The sequence below is a fragment of the Stomoxys calcitrans genome, chromosome 1 (genome assembly GCF_963082655.1).
Source record: "Stomoxys calcitrans chromosome 1, idStoCalc2.1, whole genome shotgun sequence".
In the NCBI taxonomy this organism is placed as follows: Eukaryota; Metazoa; Arthropoda; class Insecta; order Diptera; family Muscidae; genus Stomoxys; species Stomoxys calcitrans.
Window position 1 is genome coordinate 270,871,485 of NC_081552.1, and position 24,131 is coordinate 270,895,615.

The 24,131-nt window shown below is 35.2% G+C and overlaps 1 protein-coding gene across 1 annotated transcript; it reads right to left on the bottom strand.

The window, feature by feature from the left end:
* Nucleotides 1–1,287: 1,287 nt before the first annotated feature.
* Nucleotides 1,288–23,827, bottom strand: LOC106095839 (female-specific protein transformer). The gene is made up of 5 exons (XM_013263240.2): nucleotides 23,720–23,827; nucleotides 23,369–23,664; nucleotides 10,126–10,223; nucleotides 9,292–10,059; nucleotides 1,288–1,437 (listed from the first exon to the last, which is right to left on the bottom strand). Exons 2-5 carry the CDS (start codon nucleotides 23,559–23,561, stop codon nucleotides 1,288–1,290), a joined length of 1,209 nt encoding a protein of 402 aa, XP_013118694.2. The 5' UTR covers nucleotides 23,562–23,664; nucleotides 23,720–23,827.
* Nucleotides 23,828–24,131: the final 304 nt, after the last annotated feature.

Sequence of the window (24,131 nt, forward strand, 5' to 3'; positions counted from 1 at the left end):
TTCTTTTCAACAGGTTTTCTCTGAATATTGTGGATATGGCGTAACGGAACTTCTATGAAAATTAATATGGTGCTCCCTCTTTGCTGATTTTGTACAATCGGGAATTTCTTCAAACCCACTGAGAACTTAAAGTTTGAATGTTTTTTTTTATTGTTAATATATATAGATATTCGCAAATTGTATATATGAAAAATATTAATAAATAAAAATTTAACTCTAGTCTTGTTAAATAAATGAATAAAAAAACAAAATTTTACTCTGAAAATGTAGAGTGTATCTACAATTAAAATAACTATTTCGGGCGGATTAGTTAAAGCTAAACGAAATAGAATCGAATAATAATAATAAATATAAAATATAATAATAATATATAATATAATATAATATAACATAATATAATATAATATAATATAATATAATATAATATAATATAATATAATATAATATAATATAAAATAATATTATATAATATAATATAATATAATATAATATAATATAATATAATATAATATAATATAATATAATATAATATAATATAATATAATATAATATAATATAATATAATATAATATAATATAATATAATATAATATAATATAATATAATATAATATAATATAATATAATATATAATATAATAAAATATAATATAATATAATATAATGTAATATAATATAATAAAATATAATATAATAATATAATATAAATAAAATAAATAATAGTAATAATAAATAGAATAGAATAGAGATTTTGCAATAAATTTGTACAGATGTATTAACACGTGTGTGTTAATACATCTGTACATTTTATTTCATCAATTATTTTGAGTTCAGTTAAAAATGCAACACTCAATGGTTCATCATATGTACCGAATAAAGAACAGTTTGTTTCCATTTAGTTAACGTTGAACCATCGCGAAGTTCAATGAAGTAATTATTTTTTAGATATACATTGACTAAAAACCAATAAAAATGAATTAAAAATCAATTCCGGCAGGGACCGGAAGCGTGCAGAGAAGGCACTCCGGGATGTGCCTCTCTCGTGTCGAAAAAAGGAAAAACACGTCCACTGAGGCGTCTGCCCTTGCCGATGAAGGATTCCATCGGGCCAATCCTTTGCTTACAACCGACTACCATGGGCCCTTGAGGTATGCCTGAAGTTTTCCAACATCATATTTACGAGAGCATAAACGGACCTTTATTAGTAAAAACACTTTGATTTAGTTTCATTTTTGTGGCTTTTTATTTTTTGATTGAGAATTAGAGAAATTTTGTTTTGGTAGTGGGGGTCTATGTAACGGAACTGCACGAAAAGCAGGAGCAGGCATGGGAACAAACCGGACACCAGGAGGCAAACCATTGTAGATTGGTGGGTGATGGACTAAAAAATCGACCACCCCGATGAGGTGGGTATTGAGTCCACATTGGAGGCGCCCCATACTAAAATTAAAAGGTGCAATTAGTGTTTGGCAAACAAAGTTTTTCGTTTTATTCACTGCAAAAGTCGAGCTTAAAATGTGCTACTTCCAGTTTTTTTTTTTGAAATTTTGTAATAAATATTCACATTAAATAATTAATTAATAATTTAAAGTTCCCTTTAATGAAATAACTATGCTAATTACATTCTTGTTTTATTCGACTGTTTTGTTAATAACCGTTTTATTTATTTAAAAAAAAACTAGCACCTTCCATCCGGTTTAGTTTAGCTTAGTTTTTTAATCTGATGATGCGTTGGCAATGTTGTAAATAAGGCGGAATGTTGTAAAAAATAGAGATAGAACTTTTTTTGCTTGCTCTGCATTTACATTTATTTTATCAGTGAATTAAAAAATTTATCGTCTATATTTTATTGCCAAAATTAAGGACAAAGTCTGAGGAATTTATGAAAATTAAGAAGGTGGCGGCTACAGGGGTGACCCTATATAACCTCACCTTTGAAGACTACATTTCTGCGAATAGATTTCTTGATATTGATGTGATGAGGAAGAGGGAGTTGAGGGCTTTTGTCCCAAGAAACTTTGTAGAGACTTTTGGTGTGATAAGAGACGTACACTTATGTTGGTCAGAAGATGATATTTTAAACAATGCTTCTTCAGCAAACAAGATTATTTCGGTCAAGAGATTTTCGAGAAGAGATGAGAAGGATTCTAATGAGACGATCAAGGTGGGCTTTGCGAGGGATGATCATCCCAAGTGGATCGTTTTTAAAAATACTGTTTTGAATGTTACAACCTTTTATCCGTCTGTAAGACAGTGCCATAATTGTGGACGGAATTGTCCAAAAAAAGATGTGTTAAATGTGGTAGCAACGATGTTGCATGTGGATAAAGTTGTGGTGGTAAAAGATGCATTTTTTGTATTGTGGAAGGTCATCTGGCGACTGAGAGAGATATCTGCCCCAAGTGGTAGAAGAAGAAGTGGAAACTAACAAGATCACGACGAAGAAGATGTCTAAGAGTGAGGTTTTTGAACAATATAGCAATCGGATTCGTTTCGACTAACGGGCTGACAGTGATCAGTTTCCTATCCAACAGGAAATTGGTGGAGTCGTTGAGTGGCATTGAGCTGGAGCCTGACTTTGAGGACATTGAGAAGACCTTCTCGGATGAGGTTGCTTGTGCGAAAAGGGACATTGATTGGGTTAAGACGCCCAAATTCTGGTGGATGGAGGATTTGAACTAATACTTTCGCAGGCAACTTGTGTCAAAAAAGAAGGCAAGGAAATATATAGAAAAAAAGCTTGCTGAGGCCAAGAAAAGCTGTTTTTTAGGTTAACTTAATGAGATTAATTAAGCACCAAATACAAAAAGAGCCTGGAGATTCATTAACAATGTTAGGGGTAGATGTAATCCGCCGAAGCCCATGTGGAATGAAAAAAAAAATCAAGACTTTTTGGAGCTGTTCAAGAGCCAGCTTGTAAACATTCGACAATTATCTGGGGTGTGTTACTCGAGTGAGATGGTTGGTTGCCCCTTTTGAATATGATGAACTTTGAATATGATGAAATTGTTTAAGTAGTAAAAGAATGCGATGTGCCGGCGGCCATGATGGATTCACCGATGAAATGCTGAGGGCGCTTCCTGGTATTTCGAAAAGAGCTCTTTTGACAGCGATAAATAATGCCTTCTTTGGCAATGCATTGTGTTCCAGCTGGAGGATTATCAAGGTCATCCCCATTCCTAAGCCTAAAAAGGATCATTTCGCTGATATCGGTTTTCTTGAAGTGTATTAATCTTATGATTAATACACTTCTCCTCCTTTTTATAGCCGAGTCAGAACAGCGTACCGCAGTAAGACACCTCTTTGGAGAGAAGTTTTACATGGCATAGTACCTCACAAATGTTGCCAGCATTAGGAGGGAAAACGACCGCTGAAAATTTTTTTGAAAAATTTACACCTATCTGTGATAGTTGGTGCCCAGGAACACCACACCATGCCATTTTTGATTGTGTAAAGTACGATGAGCTCAGAAGAGAATACATATGTATTTTTTAATCTTTACATGTGAAGGATATTCTGTAGACGAAGAACTATGATATATATAAATCGCTCACTTCTTTCATTATGAAGACGAAAATGAGAATATGATTCCCCCCAGAGGTGGTATTGAATTGTGATAAGCTATGTTTTTTTTTCATTTATAGCACTTGTATGAGAATGAGAATATGATTTCTCCCATGGTCGTTTGGGGATGAACAAACTGTGATATTTAATTTTGCATGCTGTTTTGCAAATGTTTTAATATGCTATCGTTTGTTGGTGTTTATATTGGACGTGTATTATCTATGATGGCGTTTTGTTATAAATTTCTTGTTTCTTCATCTTACAGCAGCAGGGTTGCAATTTTCTTTTTTACATCCAGTTGAAAATCTACAAACTCTGGGCGTTACCATTCACACCAGGTCTTAACTTTGGGCCACTATTTTCCGACAACACAGAAATATGGAGTTAGGCAGTTGTTCGCGTGAAAAAGCCGAACAGATTGCCAAACCTAAATTGTTAAGCATAATTGTCAAGCATTCAACTACAAGTTGAAGAAACAAAAAAAAAAAAAGAATTTCTGTGGTAGATACGGATTGGATGGACATATGCAACATATTAAACATTTCTACTCCACAATATAGAAGTATCTACCGAGTTCAAAATAAAAATAGAAATCTAAAGGATACCACAATTATAATATAAATCCTTACACCTATATGAAGAATAATATTGTTGTTGGCGTTGTGTTATAGCAGTTTGTTGTGTTCTATCTTTCGTCTGCTTGATTCCGTTGAGTGTCCCAGACCCAGGAACTCTGAGTGTCATCAGGCTGGGCAGTTAAACAGGTGACGTGTATCGTGTAGTTCCTGGTCACAATCGAGACATACATCTAGAAATCTAAAGGATACCACAATTATAATATAAATCCTTACACCTATATGAAGAATAATATTGTTGTTGGCGTTGTGTTATAGCAGTTTGTTGTGTTCTATCTTTCGTCTGCTTGATTCCGTTGAGTGTCCCAGACCCAGGAACTCTGAGTGTCATCAGGCTGGGCAGTTAAACAGGTGACGTGTATCGTGTAGTTCCTGGTCACAATCGAGACATACATCTTGCACGTCGGCATCAATCCTTGCTATGTAGGAATTGAGGCAGTTGCATCTGCCGGAACATAATTGAGCCAGAACTACTCTGTTTTCCCGGGGAGGTAAATTTCTTCAGATGCAATGGGAGGCGGTCGTTCTCCAAGGACTACATTCACCCAGTAGCTATTCACCGCATCTGCTACCGTGTTCGCATGAATGTTATCGAGACCCGCTTGATATGCCGTTTGATCTAGAGGTGCTCTCTTGAAGCGCTGAACCTCACGCTCTAGATTATGTAGATCTACCTTAAAGCTTCTGGGCGGTGGATATCTATCCAGAAGATAGGGATATGGATGGTCTCTGCGATAACAACCCAAAAGGTATTGCTTAGACAGTATGTAGTTATGTCTTCGCACTGGTAGGATCGTTGTCTCTTGGTGCACATGAGAACTTAGGAGGCGGCCCGCCGTAGTTCGGAGGGCGGCATTCTGACATTTCTGAATATTATTCTGCTGCGTGTCACAGAGCTGAAGAGACCACACTGGCGCTGCATAACTTACCACAGACCGGCCAATTGCTTTGTACGTGGCTAACAAGGTTTATTTGTCTGCACCCCAAGTGCTGCCGGCAAGTGACTTGATGACCTTGTTTCTCCTTTTGACTTTATCGCAAATTGTTGTGGCGTGTGGTGAGAATGTGTAAGAGCTGCCAAATGTGACGCCAAGTATTTTGGGACACTTGATGGTCGGAATCATTATTCCATCGACAATCATAGTCAGCTTGGTATTCACCTCACGCATATTTGTAGTGGTTGAAGATTTGGTGACAGATATCTTCGGATTTCTTGCAATGAAATATGAGGCAAGTTCGTTGAGGTAGACGTTCAACCTATCGCAGATGTCAACAATGGGTGGGGGCCTGATGACATGATCGTACAATCGTCCTCATATGATACGATCTTCATGCCGTCTGGAGGGGATGTAATGGAGAATTGGTAGAGGTTAAACAGTGCTGGAGATATCACCCCGCCTTGGGGAACTCCCTGTTTCACTCTACGGTACTTCGACTTCCTATCCCTTAATTCCCCAAAATACTTGCGACCGCACAGATAATTCGCGACCCAGCGTTTCACGGTTCTGGCAAACGGAATAGAACCAGGGTTCGGGGTTCTTTTCAATCTCGGCTTGGACCAGAAGCGTGCGGAGAAGGCTCCCCGCGATGTGCCACTCCCATGCGTACAACCGGTGTGTTCCACACTTAGACGGCAGCCCTTGCCGATTAAGGACTCCATTGGGTCAATCCGGTACGTACAACCGGCTGCCATGGGATTGACGATTAACATTCTTAGGACCATATAGTTTTCCATCAGACAATCCAACACAAATAAAAGACAATCTCATGTAGATGAATTTTAAAATACAGAGAAAGCAAAACGTGATGGCATCTGCCTATTGCATCTACCTATTGTGGCTTTATCTATGTAAAAGCTACAACCAATGGAGCATATACTAGTTAAAATCATTTCTCACCTGAACGATTGTTTTCCTCCAAACACTGAATCGCAATACTGAGTCCAACACTTTTATTTTAAATTAGAACATAGTTCCTATCACTATTGATACAAGCACTACAAACATATTTATAAAAATGCATACCCTATTTTAAATATCTTGCGGTGTCGAAATCGATTTCAATGTTATCTCTAAATGATATAGGCAGTTCCAGAGACGGATTAAAGAACATGATTCGCATTCTCATCAAGCAAAATAAAGTTCTAGACTTTTGTCACATCAATGCACAGAGTTTACTTAATAACCGGTAAATTTAGATTCATATTTGAAATGTTAGCGGCCGACGTTACGGATAGCATAATAAGTGAATATGGATATAAGGTCTTTAGAAACGACAGATTTCCCTAGGAGGAGGAGTAGCAATATACATGGAAACAATATCCCTTGTAAGGTCGTACGAAAATCGGTCAAAGATGATAAAGTTGAGTCAATATTTTGGGAAGCGATAGTAAACACACTTTCCGGATGCATTTATAGGCCAAACAAATCCATACGTATGATTCAATAATAAATATGTTGCTTGATATGTCTTTGGAATATGATGATATTGTACTTGGCGGTGAACTGAATTCGAACAGTCTCCGAGAAACTACTCTGATGGATTCATTCAACGCAATAGGACTGCAATCAGTCAACATAAGCACCCCTTTCCATTTCACTGCAAATACAAATAGTATCCTAAATATTTTTCATTTAAGAAATATATTGGAACGGAAGTTTCGTCATGGTGTCAGTTGATGACCAACTTGTATTTTAAACGACAAAATACGATATCTTCAACGTTGTGCCGTTCCCCAGCAAACCGGTCGTGGGAGAAATAGACGAAATAACTCTTGGCTTATCCCTGCAATACACGAATTAAAAAATAAAAGAGATATTGCTTTTAAAAGATGGAAAATATTTGAAATACCTAATTTGCACGAAGAATTTCTCTCTAAGGTCAACAGAGCGCTACAGAGGAGCAATAGAGTTCAAGATGCTTCCAATTCGTAAAGCATAGCTGTATACAACTGCACTAATCGATGTAGTCGAGGAAATACGATCGAGCTTAGATAAGGGAGTGATTTCCTGCCTTGTTTTACTAGATCACTCAAAAGCATTTGATTACGTTGAACATGGGATGTTATGCAGAAAGCTTGCATGGTTCTTCAACTTCTCGAGTACTTCAATCAAACTCATATCTAATTATCTGCGAGATCGTGTCCAGTCTGTTGTGATAAGGAATTGAATTTCAACACCGATCGGTCCTTTCGACCGGAACGAGCTTGCTCACCTACAGGAGTTTGACGAGGGTCGCCACTCTCACATGCAAATGTGACTACAACAACAACATGAACTGGTAATATTTTTGTAAACACACTTATACACACCACAGAATATCAGATCTCTTCTAGCGAAATCGTATCTCATTACTGTAATCCTATATGGTTGTGAGTTGTTTAGTAAATGCGACTCGAAGATCAAAACTCGACTAGAAATGGCACATAACGCAATGATAAGATACGTTTACGGACTACAAAGATATGAACGTGTCACTTCGTTTACAGAAAATTGCTTCGTATAGCATTTGGAGATCTACCTAATATTAGAACACTTTCAATGATACATAAAATAGTGTGCAACAGGGCTCCCGAAAATCTCCACAAAAAACTTATAGTTGGTAGATCTAGCCTCGTAATTGTACCCATATGCCATTGTCTTAACCTTAATGGCAATTTTTCTACAATGCTATTTGTCTATTGAACTCATTATTGTCAGTCTGTCAGCATGTTTTTCGATTAGACAGTGACCTGTCATGACGGACACAATGACTGAGACGTCAGTTCTAGCTAATGACAGCAAAGCAGTAGATCTCTTCAAGTCCAGATTAGGCCACATAGTTTTGGAATGCTCACAGCCCCCTCTTTGTGATCATCTATCATTCGTTGTCCTTCGGGCCTGGTCCTAAAAACTTAGCTTACATGTCGCTAGAGGCATACCCACAGATTCCAGTATCCCTGGAATGTGTATTAGTATTGATTGATTTACTTATTCCTTTTTTCAATGATTTATATTTTTGTTTTTTATAAATATTATTTTTCCTCTTTTTAATGTGCACAATTTTGTGGAGGTTACCGTAGCGCAGAGGTTAGCATGTCCGCCTATGACGCTGAACGCCTGGGTTCGAATACTGGCGAGACCATCAGAAAAAAATTTTCAGCGGCAAAATTTGCATTTGCAATGTGCACATTATAATTTTTTTTTAACTGATTTTTTATTAATTTAAAAATGTCTGTTTACGCTTTCTTTTTTGTTCTTAAAATCTCAATGAGATTCCATTGCAGGATATTGTCCGGCTTTAGACTAACAAAATATTTAAAAAATTCAGCAAAAAGTGTGTTGTTGCTAGAAGCATTTGACTGGTTTCCTTTATTGCGATTTCATTTTCAGCCAAGAAAAATCGTCAGAAAGAGATTTAAAATGGTTCATGGTGCTTTTCAACCATTACAACTGGAGTAAGTTGTAAAGCACACATCTAAATTTGAACAGGGCTCTTTGAGCCGACTTGTTTCATAAGCGCAATAGAAAACAAATCAAATCTTACTTCCCTTCTTTAAATCTAACTTATCCAACGATGCTAATAGCAACACATAAACATTTTTTGCAAAATTCCTTTTGTTCTTCGCATGGCGATCGCCCAACGGTGGATTCTGCCAGTGCTGTTTTTGTGTGTAGGCAGTGAGCTACACAACATGCGACGTGCCTTTCGTTTGGTTTGTCTGTTTGCGCTTTCTTTTTTGGTCTTAAAATCTTATTGAGATTCCTTTGCAGGATATTGTCCGGCTTTAGACCATTGTTTAATGCTTTTTGCTGAATTTTTTAATGTTTTTTTTGCTTACTATTCTTTGAGTAGAAAGCATTAAACAATGGCCTAAAGCCGGACAATATTCTGCAATGGTATCTCAATTAATTTCATAATTTTTATCAAATACTGTTATATGATTTAAAATAGTTTGTATGTGTAGCTAAAACATAAACAAACAAATTTTAAAAAATATACCTCGAGTTTGGTTTCAATAAATAAAACGGTTATGGTCATTACATATTGTCTCTAGATCTTAAGCACGGGTTAAATGGAATAAATAAATAAAGTAAAACACATTATGCATACTTACATATGGATACGAAAAATCCGGTACTCCCACCGGTATTGGTATGTACGGCGTAGATGGCATCAAACGATTCGAATCATCTATTCTGTTATCTTCATGTCTGCTTCGATCTACGTCTCTACTACGTCTGGTATAATTGGAGTGTCTGGATCGCTCATGTTCTGGGGATCGAGTTCGTGATCGTCGTCGACTCCTATCAGTGCGATCCCTGTGAGATCGAGAGGGGGAATGCTTTTTATGCGAGGAATAGGAGCGATGCGGTGAACGTGTTCGGTCGCGCGAACGACTTCGATGCGAGGATCGGTCACGATACGGAGAATGGCCTCGATACGGGAAGTGGTCTCGATACGAGGAATGACGAGATGGGGAGTGGCCCCGGTATGAGGAATGACCACGAGACCGGGAACGAATTCGTTGCGAAGATCGACTGCGATGTTTGTGCCTACTTCTAGAACGTCTTCGGGTAGGACTATCGTGCAAATAGCGACCGGTAGATGCCTGTCTTCTAGAATGCGGTGGTGTATGGGAACGAGATTTCTGCTTAGCGGGACTACCATATAAGCGTCTTAACCTATCACGTTCACGAACTGGATCGCTGAAATATGGCACTTTATGCTTCTTTACACTTTCAGACTGCAATTCGTGTGGAAGATCCTTTTTTTTATGTGGGTCATCATTAGCTTTACTGCCCCGCTCATCCCCTTTTTTTTCAGAGGTTTTATGCGACTCTTTTTTAACAGTCTCCTGACAACTCCTTTTGGGACTAGAAAGCTTTTGCAAATATACATCGTAGTTTTAGAATTAGTACTTAATCATCAGCATAAAAATAAAACTTACATCGATGCATGTTATCGTTCCTTTTTCTGCGCTCTGAGCATCTGAAATTGCATTGACTTTCACATCATCGCGCTCAAATAAAGGCTTTGCACCTTCACCTAGTTAAAAATATATCATCTTGCATTATTAAAAGGGAAAACAGTAAAAAGTTTTAGCGTTTGCATAGGGAAAGAAAATGCTTTAAAATTTAAATTCTGCATATCCAAGCGTATAACATTCATAAGAAAACTTTAATATTGTATTTCGTTTCAGAATTAATAATCAATTGATGTTTTGGCCTTTCATTTAAAATTTCTGCGATTCAGAAGGCGTTTCTTTACTTTACGTTATTTTATTTCACAAAAATGGTCAAACAAATGGATTGACTTGGTTACGTTTGAGTCTAGAAAGCTCTTAAAAGCGTTTTCATTGTACCTGTATATAAAGATAGCAAACAGGACGATATTCAAGCAAGAAGCTTTATTTATGGCGTATTTGTTTGTATTTAAAGGCGTTGCAGGTTGCTTGGTGAAATCCATATAGGTACATCGTTTAGCCTATGGTAAGGTTCTTGCTGCTGCTTTGCGGGTGGGAATTAATCCTTTGCCAGAAATGCTGCTGCACTGTTTGGTAAATAATGTTGATTGCTGTATGTTGTTGGTGCCTCCGGATGTATTGTTAGGTCTATATCGATTTGAACCTATACTTTGTATACATATTTTAGATTGCGCCTCAATCACTGCTCTCATTTACGAGAAGAAATTTTTCATAAAACGTTAATGCAGTGAAAAACAGAGTTCACAGTTAACGTTGTATAGCACCGATAACCATTTTTCATACTGAATGCGGTGTCTAACTTTTACTAACATAGTTTTATTTAAACTAGTTTTCCTACCAAGTCTCTTATAATTTTCAATACTTTAAAATACATAGTGAATGAAAATATAGTATGTAATATTCATATATAGTTTGAATAATCCTCAATAAATCATAAAATAAAATCCACAATAATGAACCATTATAATGACTTTATTTATGGCACATGCCCCAATGTAACATTGTTTACACTTGATTGTTTAGATGGAGAAGGTAGCTTTTACAAATGTAACATGCATACAAATTCTTTAGAAACAAATTAGTATAGACTTGATGAACCATAGTAAATATAGAACATAAGATCAAATAGTGCAAAAAGCCAATTAAACCTACACTAATAAAGCTACGGATTGATAAGTGCAAATCGGGCGATTTATGTATATGGGATCTGTATCTAAACCTGAACCCGAAATTCAAGTGATATTTAAATTTATCGGAGAATGCTATGTACCAAATTTCGGAAAGATAGGTTGATCGATCGGATTTTTCCAAAAAAAAAAAACATAAAATTAAAAAAAAAGCATGAAATCTTTATTTATATCGATAGTACGGTCCATATTGTTTAAGATTATCAAGATTAATTCATGCAAATGTCCAATCTGCTTAGTCCAATTTTGGCATACTCTTTCCAACATTTCGGCCGGTATCTCACGAATGCTTCAATGTTGTCTTTCAATGCCTTAATTGAAGCGGACATAGTACCTGCCATTAGACTAAAGCTCTTTAACAAACAAACCTCAAGCAAATAAAGTTACTTCAGTTGAAGCAACTCCCTATGTTTTGGCGCACCCATAGTTTTCCATTGCATAACATAAAGATGCCGGGTGCTGCTAAACTAAATTGTGTTGCCTGTAACGAAGTTATTGCTAAAAATGGAAGCATTAGATGCCGCGTTTGTTCTGGACGGCTTCATGCATCTTGCGCCAAACTTTCTGAAAAGAATCTAATTGCACTTAAGGCAATTAAAGTGTTCGCATTTATATGCAACAACTGTAAGGTTAAGATTGGTTCTGGTGGTGGCATTGTTGATGATATACGCGCTCTAAATAAAAAATTTGACAGTTTCCTTCTTTCAAGGCGAACTGAATTGTTGTTTTGGGCGAAATAAAGACTGAGATGGCATCTTGCTTAAAGCAAATAAAAGCGGACATTGATGTATGTAATAAACGTATTTAATTGCGGAAGAGGATTGTGACATCAGTAGCAGAGTTTTATCTAAATGATCACTGCACACAAACTGTGGCCCAACTTAACGCTATTTGTAGAAACTTGGTGCGTAAGAAATTAGTCACTAAATACGGAGTGTTGAATGGTGACTAGCTCAGGGCTAAGCTGTTTCTTCTTGATGGAACCGATGGAGTTTTATATGTTTTTAAGTTTCAAAAGCAAAGTTTTATTATTATATCTATTTTCAACAGTTTGGTTCCCCACCCTGGTAGTTATATTCACTATTGATGTCTTTTGATTTAAATATGGATACTGTGGTTAGCAATTATGCAAATTTTAGTTCTGTTTTGGGCACAATGGTTGGGAAATTTAATGTGGGGCTTAAAAACTGTCAGATTATTCGACCATCGAGTTGGATGTTTTTGTAATTTTCGTTAGTATTCCGGGCTACATTCTTTACAGAAATTACCGTCATGTGGAGGTGGCGATCCTCGTCAAGCTCCTGTAGGTGAGCAAGCTCGTTCCGGACCAAATGACCGATCGCCGCGGGAACATGGTGGCCATTAGTCATTTAAAGGCGCTAGTATTTGTGCAAGAGCCGGTGCCGCCGGGCCTCTCACTGAGACTCTCCGCTCGATACCGCTGTTTGTTTAATATTGATTTTGAATCATTTCCCGATATTGAAAATTCAGTTTCTTTTTGCTGTGTAAATATTGGTAATGTTGCGGTAGCGTTAGGAAAAATTAAGGCTATGTCCATTTGTGTTGATGGTATTCCTATTAAGTTTCTAAAACTTTTATTTCCCAATACTTCTAATTTCATTTTGAATTTATTAAATTTTATTTTAACTTCTTCCGTGTTTCCTAATGCATGGAAAATCGCTCGTTTAGTACCAATTCCTAAGTCTACTTTTATTCGTGGTCCTGATGATTTAAGGTCTATTTCAATTCATCCAGTACTTTTTAAAGTTTTCGAACATATTCTAAAAGATAAAATAATGTTGGGTCCTGGGCATAAAATTGTTGATTTTCAATATGCGTTTCGATCAGCTTAAATAATGGAAAAGATTGTGTCCTTTTGTCTCTTTACTTGACTAAGGCATCTAATTCTATTTGCTTGGATTGAGAAATTTAATAAGATAACTTTAGTTTTTCTGGAACCGCTTATAGGCTTGTTACGTCGTATGTGTGCGGTAGGTCACAATTTGTTTATTTTAATGGAGCTCGATCTATCATTATTACCCTCTTTTCTGGTGTGCCGCAGGGATCGGTTTTAGGATCTCTTCTGTTAATACTCTACATTAATGATTTTTCAGAATTCCTTGGACCTAATTTGTGTGAAACCTTTCTTTTTGCAGATGATACATATCTTTTTTTAGTGCGGATCGTGGTTTTATATTTTGGAGACAAATATTAGCGCTTTTATAGGATGAATCTTGTTATGGTCTAACCTTAACTCGCTTTAAATCAACCCATCAAAAACTAAGGCATTACAATTTGGTTCCCAGGCGCAGCTTGGATTTGATATTTGTGTGAAGAATTCTGTAGCATATTTTGTTGATAAGCTTAAATGCTTGCGGATAGTGATTGATAAAGACCTTAATTTCGATTGTCATAATGACTCTCTCCATTCTTGTGTTAATGGTATTTTGCGTCGATTGTATTCGGCAGATATTTATTTCCCTTCCTGGATAAAAACCAGACTTGCTCAAGCTCTGTTAATGCCTCACCTTTTATATGGCTTGGAGTTAACGTAAGGAACGTTCGACTATAATCTTCTTAATCTGAAACGGGCAATGAATGCAATAGCTAGGTTTGTATATTATGTACGTGTTCGTGACCAGTGCTGTCGTTTTTGGTAGTTTCCTACTAAAGTTGGTAGGTTTTTATTCTCTTGGTAGGTTCGTAGGCTGACCTCAATTTTTGGTAGGTTTTTCCAATATATAAATACCAAGTTAATTACTGAAACAATCGCAGAGAACCTCAATTTTTGGTAGGTTTTTCCAATATATAAATACCAAGTTAATTACTGAAACAATCGCAGAGGATAACTCAAAATTAATTCACTTTTTGTCGTTTCAGCGTATTCGTTAAGAGTTCTGAACAAACCCATGGATGTCGAGGGACCAAATACTATTACAAGGGATCTCACTGTTTTAACTTTCGGTAAAAAGGTCATAAGTTCTAATATTGACTGTAACTGGTACGAGTGTTAAGGAATCTCTATCAAATTTCGAAAATTCTGGTTAGGAAATGCGGCTTTGTGCCCTTAATCGGAAAAAAGGTCTATGTGGCAAGCGCATGCAAAGATGTTTAGTGGTTCATGCAACTCAATGTGACGGCGCAATATGGTAGTAAAAGCGCATTTCTGGGCTCAAACAGTATAAAGGGTGCTATATCAAGATATATCATAATTGAATGTAAGGCCTTGGAGGAGTGATTTCAGCAAACAGACGGACGGGGATGGTTAGAACGATACGACGGTGCTATATCACTTTTAACGATGAAAATGTATTAATTGATGTTTCAAATGGAATGACAAAATGGCCTTGTCTCCGATGGCGGGTATAAGACATATACCGCAATTTTGGCTTGTAGAACATTTGCTAGGTTTTGGTAGGATTTTTCTTGAATTTTGGCATGAAATTATTTTTTTGAGTGGCAACACTGTTCGTGACCCCATTTCAGGATATGTAAAAATCTTTTTGGGAACTTCTTTTGAGCGTTTTATTGATCTACGAAATATTTTATTCTTTTACAAAGTTATTAAAAGTGGAACACTGGTTACACAGCGCAGATACTTTAATTTTTCTCGCTCGATTAGGGGTATTCAGATAAAATTGCCCCGTATATTTAGGTCTGTTTTCGAAAGATCATTTTGTGTTCGTGTGTCTAGGTGTTGGAATGTATTTCCCCCCGAGCTAAGAATCTTTTCCCACTCGAATATTATTTTTCGCTTAAAACTTATTAACTTATTTTCCACAGACCAAACTTAGTGTTGTTGATTGAATCTTTTTGAATTGCAAATAAGGGACTTGTTCAAAAATTCAACAGTTTAAATTTACGCATAATCTTGTTATGGCTGGGGAGCCAATTAAAATGAATTAGGCTAAGAATCTTAATTTTTTTTAAGTTAAGTATTTAATCTTTTAAACCTTGGTTTCGCCAAAAATAAATTTCCTTTTTCACGTTCGTTTCATCAAATAAATGTTTAGGTGACCGCCAATTCACGCGGAATAATTTTATCGAAGTCACAGTTCGAAAAATTAAAACATGTTTTGTCTGGAAATTCATACAATTTGCAGAAACAAAGGTAAACAAAAGATGGAAAGAAGAAAATCTTGGACTTGTAATTTGTTTTAAAATTTTTGGAAATTTCGATATATCTGGGGCTTTCTTGTTGGGTGTCTTGTTGAGAACAAATTGTTGATGTTTTTTTTAAATCTCAATTTAGCGCACACTGAAGTGATTCTTTAACCCAAAAACTAATGACAAAAAAAAAAAAAAACAACCCAAAAGTGGTTATTCAACTGTTGTTGTTGTAGCATTTTAATGTGTTCTATCTTTCGTCTGATTCATTCTGTTGTGTGTCAAGACCCAGGAACTCTGCGACTAAGATGGGGTGCGTCCACAGGGACCTGGGTCTGAGTCTTGCACGTCGGCATCAATCCTAGCTCTGTAGGAATTGAGGCGGCTGCAACTGCCGGAACGTAATTGAGCCAGAACTAACTTGGTTTCCTGGGGGAGGTCGATTTTTCCAGGTGCAATGGGTGGCGGTCGTTCTCCAAGGACTACATTCACCCGGTAGCCAATTAGCGCAACTGCTACCGTGTCTGCATGAATGTTGTTTAGACCTGCTTGATATGCCGCTTGATCTAGCGGTTCTCTCTTGTAGCGCTGAACCTCACGCTCTAGATCATGTAGATCTACCTTAAGGCTTCTGGGCGGTGGATATCTATCCACAAGATGGTGATTTGGATGGTCTCTGCTATAACAGCCCAAAAGGTATTGCTAGACAGCATGTAGTTATGTTTTCGCACTGGTAGGATCTTTGTCTCCTGATGGAGGTAGTATACATGAGAACTGAGGAGACAGCCCGTCGCAGTTCGGAGGGCGAACTGTTGTTTTGTAATTTTAAGATAGATTTTCAGTATAAGAAGGAATTCACATTGCTGTCACCATAAAATGTTTAGTGAAATGGTTTCACCGTTTTTTTTTTTTTGGTGAAAACTATCATACGGGTCACCTCATTTCACATTAGCGTGCGAAACGAAACCAATGTCATACCCGAATGTTTATTTAGGAGTATATATCGTTGTTATACGTTTTTTTGACCGAGGACGCTTTTGTATTATTAATAAGAAATAAATAAATTTGGGATGTAACGTATGTTTACACCATCCAGTACCTACACCAAATCGCGTCTTGATAGGTCCATAAATATATACTAATCCTATGTAATCCGAACGCGGCATTTTAATTTTCGCCTTATGAAGGCCTTAATATAAAATATGAGAACTTCAACGTACTCGAATGGTGGCATTCGTAAAAATTGTAATTACCATTATTGATTAAACTATGCAGCCGAATTTTTGCTACTCCTGCGAGTAGCGCTTCTTCAGAACTAGTTTTTTCGTTGTCAAGGTAAATACTTTCTTAAAAAAGAAAAATACTGGCTAAAAATTCAAATATATTTAATGAAATCATTTTAATACTTAAAAATATGTATCACCCTGATTTAATTTGATCTCATAAGATATACACATGTAAATAAAATTCATGCTTTTTTGTTTCAATAAATTTTTTTCTTCTTAAATATAAATTTTAGTGCCACAATCTTTTTTATTTTATTTCTGAAGTTTGTAATTTGTATAAATTCAATAAAGATAGATTTCAATCAAAATCATATAAAAAATATCTAATGAAAGTTATATATTTCACCTTTATTCACAAAAAGCATGCCAGGTTTTGAGGGAGTTATATAGGATTCGTACTACTCTTCCAAAGATTTTTAATTTAAGTCGAACAAGGCGACCTTTCATTCAATACAAATTTTTTAAAACGGCGTGTCCTCTCAGGCACCTATTGTTAAATTTGTTATATCAGGTTCGCAGTCTACTTATAAAAACCACTTCTTAAAAAACGGTAAACATGTCAATATCCAAGAACATCCCTCAAGCAAAATTCTGCTCTCAATGTCAGGTTGGTTTCGTCGTTTGCATTTTCTAAATATCCATTATTTTCTTTTCCGTGAAGGAAACTATGACTTAATCCACGTGTGTAGTCTTCGCTTCCAATATGTGTATCTTTCTTTTTTTTATTTGCTGTCAAATTTTGAGAGAAAGTAAATTCCTCTGATATTTCTATGCTCTTTGATATATGTTTATTCGATTACTACCAATATTGTAATAATCCGGCTTTTTAAATCAGGGCTGCGGAGTCCACCGGAGTCGAAGTTTAGCACGCTTACCCCGACTCCGAATCGCACTTCAGCTCCGCCTTAATACTCCGACTTCGACTTGGACTCCGTTCTTTAAATATATTACCCATGCAGCGCACATATCGCGGCTCATGCAAAGCAAATCGGACCCTTAGAGTTGTTGTTTTTTTGCGATCCTAAGTAGATACTCATCACAGATCACCATCTACTAGAACTACTAAGTCTATTAGGTTTTTAATGATTTTCTATGTAATCCTTATAGATGGAAACGGACAAGTCATAAAATATTTAAGCATCTTAAAATTATACCTGTGAACAATGATACATTTGAAAATATGACGTATCTATTCAATACCTACATGGCTTGATTTGTTTATGTCCATGTTCAAAGCATAGTTGCTGGAACATTGGCCATTTATCAACCGATCTTTAAGAATTTTGGCACATGCATCTTCAAATTACAGGTAAATTCATAAGAATCGGTTAGATATATATATATATATCTCCCACATATGTATGTCCCATAGTTTTTTGTTGCAAATACATAAACGATACTCTCCATTTTTTTCATTTGATCCCAATATGCAATATTAATTCGATCGGTCCTAAAAACTAAAATTTTACACAGATTTGAACGAATTTTCATAGGTATTATCTTACGCATCTATCGAAGTACATAAAAATTGGTTCGGTTTCAAAAATAACGTTCATATAATGTAACACAATTCACACTAGTAACGTAGGTGTGAGGTATTACTTCCCTTCTTAATCTTCTAAACACTAATCCAAAAACTCGGAAACCTGCGCCTTCAAACCCGACGATTTTACAAACAAATGAATGTTATGGATATGTGTTGATTGTTGATAATGGATGTTCAGTTATGTTGATTGTTGAAGTGTTAGATTGTTGATATATCCGAATATTTGTGAAAGGAGTTGATACGGCTATTAAGATTCCGTTTATGTTGATTGTTGACAAATCGAAAAGAGTGCCTCCATCTCCTTGTGCAATCCACTGAAGCTTCTTCGGGCACCTTGGATACTTTACCCAACTATAAAAAATAGTTATTCAGGACATGGTAATTATTGTTAAAGTTACCATTCCCCAAAAAGGAAGGCTTTTACCTTTTTAAATAACAGATGATTGTTTTGAATTGTGAATGAATTCTGGATAAAATATGCACTAATGGTTGTCTACATAGATAATTAATATTTAGAGTTCGAGTAATGGCGAAAACTTTTAAATATTAATCTTAAAACTTTTTGATAAAAATTACATAATAAAAATTCTGACTAACACTGCATTTACAATAAGTGTTATTAAATACCTTATATGGTATTGTAGGTTTACAATAGATTAACTGGCTCTTGTGTTGCATTTGTATATGAAGATTTGAGTCTCAGCTTTTAAGCGAAAATTAACTATTTTATTTCTTATTTAAAAAAGATAATTCATAGATATATTAGGCTTATTTTACACATCGACGGCTGAACATAAAAAGAGCTTTACTCGATTTTTGTTACTTCACAGGAGAAGGAAACAACTTGATTTAGGCCTTTCTTGAAACCGTTATAAATCTGTTAATTGCGATTGTATTCACCTGAAATTTTTATGCAAGGTGCATTTGACATTTGTCCTCTAAAATAAAAAAAAGCGCTAAATCAAATTTTTTTGTTACTTCACAGGAGAAGGAAATACTTGACTTGTGCTTCTTTTGGAATCGTTATAAATCCGTTATTTACAATTATATCCACCGGAAATTTGGATGCAAGGTGCATCTGAAAGTTGCGTTCCAAAATAAAAAAAAGGCATTTTGAAAAAAATTTAGTTAAGGCCTTTTTATATAAGGCCATCGATATGTATGTACATTATTTAGAGTAAGTTACATATTCTTTTTAAGTTAAAATTTTTATTTTTTATGCTTAATAAAATAGTTTATCATACAAAGTAGTTAATTGTTGGTTTAAATCAATCAGTTGGTTTAAATCAGCGTGGCTTTAAGTTACATTTTATTAATAACATGAAGAGGAAAATCGCACTACATGAATGCTGAAAAAATACAACATAGTGCAGTCGCGAAAATATGAACGTTTTTCTTTTTTTGATGTGATGGAGTTTGATGTGCTTATACAAAATTGTAAAAAAAAATGTTGGGGAGGGACCTAGTTCGTGAGATATGTCTTTAAAATTCAAAATGTAAATGCTAATAGGTAAAGTTAGGTTAGATTGAAAAGAGGGTGCGGATATTAATCCGCCCCATGCCACTTTGGACATGCATCTAAGCCAGTAATCGGCTTGTGCGTTCTAAATAGTAGAAAGCAACATCGAAAAGGAAAAATTACGTCAGGAATTCCGTGTTGCTTACAAAATCCCTGTATTCCATACCACGCCCCTTAGTTGGAGTGAGACATAAAAAACGGTCTAAAATAATAAATTTAACGTAATCGTATATATTTCCAAATACCTTTCAGCACAACAAAACTAATCAAAAACCTTAAATCCTTGGTGAGTTATGATGAAATTAGTAAAATTTTTAGCAATTTTTTTCAAAAAACCAAAATTTCTTTCAAATTTTTTTCTATATAAAATATCGTACATTTCTTCAGATTACAATAGCCACTCCTCTAAGTCTTCATTTGATGTAAAATTCAAATATTTAACCAGAATGTTTAAATGAAATAGCGAAGAGAATTTGCCTTCTAAAGTTGGACACATAAGTGAATTGAGAAGTTTCATGTTTGAGAGAAGTACTTATGGTAATTTTATTGAATGGGCTCTTCTAGGACCTTAAAATTTCAAAATTCGGAAATAAAATAAATATTAGCCGGCCTTCGGCCTGGTTTAAGATTTTCTCCTCATGCATATGTCCAACAGTAGGAAATAGCTAAGAGTATTTTAAATAAAACCCACTTTGTAATCTGAAGTTAGAAAAATTAGCCGACCTTCGGCCGCGTTAAAAATTTTCTTCTCCAAAATAAAACCTTCTTTGCAAAGCCAAAATATTTAAAATAAAAATTTTACTTTGGAAAAAGTTTGTATAACTTCTGTTTCGAAAAAAATCTTATAATTTATTCATAAAATTAAAAGCTCTGGAAAAGGCCTTTCATGCTGCAAATATGTATGCATCTGAAACATGTACAGCGGTCAAAAAAAGTATTCATCATTAGCAAAATTGATAATAAATTCACTTATTTTGGGTAATTGAAGAAAATTTAAAGTAAACAAATAATGCAGTTTTATGCAATAGTTTATTTTTCGTAATATGTTTTAAAATAAACTCAAAAAATAAATTTAATTAGCGCAAAAAATGCAATTTTATATAATAACACCAAAAACAGAACAAAAAAAGTATTCATCATTGATGTGCTATCATCAAAGTCAAATTCAAATATTATTTGGGAATCCCCCTTTTCTGTTTTATTTAGTAAAGGAGGCTTTGCCCTTGACAGCAAATATTTAATTTCATTGAAAATATAGTTTTTGTCAAAAAGGGTCGTAAGCAAAACGAGGTTTCTGATGAGGTAAAAGTTTTGATAATAAAACACCACAGGAATGGTTTAACTCAAAAAACTATCAGTGAAATATTAAATAGACCACGATCTACTATACAATCCATCATCAGAAAGTGGACAGAAACGAAAACTGTTGACAATAAACCAAGATCTGGTCGACCAAAAGCACTTTCAGTTGGAGATGTGCGTTGGCTAGTGCGGCAAGTTCAGAAAACTCCGAAGACAAATGCGACCATTCATCGTAAAAACACTATGGAATATTTAGGGAAGGAAGTTACTACACAAACAATTCGAAATACACTCAAAAGACATAGTTACAGAGGAAGAACTGCACGTAAGAAGCCCTTTATAAATAAAATAAACCGAGTGAAAAGGCTAAACTTCGCAAAAATGTATGTAAAACAGCCCGAATCATTTTGGAAAACAGTCATTTTTGCAGACGAGAGCAAGTTTAATCTTTTTGGGTGCGATGGAAAGGTCATAGTGTACAGAAAACCAAATACAGAGCTTGAAGAACGAAACACAGTTGCTACTGTAAAACATGGTGGAGGTGGTTTAATGGTTTGGGGGTGTATGGCGGCTTCAGGAGCGGGAAATCTTGAAATTATTAATGGAGTAATGGATCATAAGTATTACATTGACATTTTAAAGAGGAATTTAAAAGATAGTGCTGTAAAACTTGGGCTTGGTAATAACTTTCAATATTATCAAGATAATGACCCCAAACATTCTGCTTTAAATACCAAGATGTGGATGCTGTATAACTGCCCCAAAGTCATTAAAACTCCTCCTCAAAGTCCCGACTTGAACCCAATTGAACATCTTTGGGAACATCTCGAACGCAAATTGAGAACGCGCAATTTTTCGAGCAAGAGTCAAATGCAACAGGTGATAATGGAGGAATGGACTAATATAGACCAAAATATAACCGCTAAATTAGTCCAATCGATGTCAAACCGTTTAAAAGAAGTTATAAGACGCGGTGGTCGAATAACAAAGTATTAATTTTTTTAAATTATGTTATTTATTTGTTTGTTTTTTTGCAATGATGAATACTTTTTTTGTTTAATTTTTTGTGTTCAGCTGTAAAATGGCCCTTTTTGTTCCAATAAATACTATTTTTTTCTTTAAAAACAATGAAATTGTGTACATATATATCACACAAGCACTACTGCATCATTAGTTTAATATGTTTTTATTCCAATTGTCTTTTGTAGACTTATTAAAAAAAAAACATTGAATGATGAATACTTTTTTTGACCGCTGTATGTATCTATTGAAACAAGCTTTCTAATAGCGTAATATTTAGCGTAAGTCGTTTAGAAAATTTTCGAGTTATACAATAATTTTGACGAACCCTTTCGAGGCCTGTTTCTGACGACCCCGAGAATCAGCACACTAAACTGTACAAATTATATCATTTTCAGAGGAATTGGCGAGGGGCCAGCAAACTGCACTTACGCCCTTCTAGAGATTGTTTCCATCAATAAGGAATGTCAATTCATATTTCATTGCCTCATTGATATTTCGCATACTGTAACTATAAGATCGGTGTTATCTTGTTGTTTGTAATAATAAATAAATCTAAAAACTACATTCAGTAAGACCAACGATAAAGGGAAATTCTCTTTATATGTATGTATGTGTTTTCAAAATTACTTTAACATTTACCTTTGCTCGAGAATTTGTACATCTATTTTGTTTTTCATATTTGTTCATTAACGCGTATGTTCGTCTAATTAATTTTGCATTCAAATTAATAGGCATATAAATATCATAAGTTGTTGTACTTAATGTTTGATTAAAGTAGCTATGGCGCGTTTCACTACCGCAATCCAATTGTATTGAGAATTTGGCACATTTATGGCTTTAATTTTTATATGAAATGGCAAAATGCTGCCTATTTTAGTCCTATCAATGGCATAGCTTGGGTGTAAGAATTTCTTAATTATTTTACAAAACAATTGTATCTAACTCATCATCAAGAGCGTTCTTTCGAATGTGGAACAAGTGCTTACGACTAAAATAACATATTATTTAGGAAAACATCCTTATTTTAAAAGGTACTTACTTGTGTCAGCTGTCCTTGTTTGTTGATTGATGAAACTGAAACAGTGCCGATTCCCACTGCCAGTTATCTTTTATGTGCTCATTTTTTCTTAGAATTGTTAATGGTTTTTACATTTTATCGAAAATTAAACTGGTTTTCACAAGTTACTGTAATAAAGTGGAAAAAATGTTGCTCGCATAAATCGTGATTTAAAATTACCATATCTCCTTGTTATTGCAATGCCTTGGCTTAAATCAATTGACCTAACTATTATATTAGGCGTCTTCTTCTCTGCATCCGAGGCCTGCTGAATAATTTTAATTGCATGTTTTAAAGGCTGTTCTGGTTCCTCTGGCTGGAATTTTATAATAACTTTTGAAGGCTTGGATTCTGGTGGTTTCAAGGATGACATCTCATTATCGTCAAAATAAAGCTTTGTACTAGATATTCATTAAATTTAGTGGTCTTCCATATCAGCCTCTTATAGTATGTCATACATGCTTGAATTATTCATACTATATTCAAAAACATAGCTTAATAAATGTAAATCATGGCGAGTATAATACTTACTTCGTATATAAGCTATACCGCGTCCCAGCAGATGGTGGGAGTATGGAGTACGAAGTCGACTGAAAATCACAGCGCTAATTCGAGCCGCCTCAAAATTGACAATTTGCACAGCATTAGGATTCCATCCTCAAGCGCAATCGAGGCAGATCTACCTGGGTAATTCAGTATGTACAGTAAACTGCTCAGTACGAGTCATGACATAATTACCAGGTAGTGAACAGTAAACAGATGAGTTTTCGCGAAGTGCACTATCTGTCAACGAGTTTTGGTTGTGTGTGTGTTTTAGTTAAGAACCGTAACCCACACAAACAACAACAAATGGCGCGAACTAGTAACATACACAAAATCAGAGTTGCACTAATCACCCAACAACAAAATATTGATAGTGCCCGCAATATTTTGTTGTTGGGCA

Bases quoted from the DNA above. Each gene is read 5' to 3' on its own strand.
- LOC106095839 (XM_013263240.2), bottom strand. From the start codon at position 23,561: ATGTCATCCTTGAAACCACCAGAATCCAAGCCTTCAAAAGTTATTATA. The intron at 10,060-10,125 runs GTAAGTTTTATT...TATTTGCAAAAG, and splicing joins GAACGATAACATGCATCGAT to CTTTCTAGTCCCAAAAGGAG. The intron at 1,438-9,291 runs GTAAGTATGCAT...TTTTAATTTTAG, and splicing joins CGGATTTTTCGTATCCATAT to TATGGGGCGCCTCCAATGTG.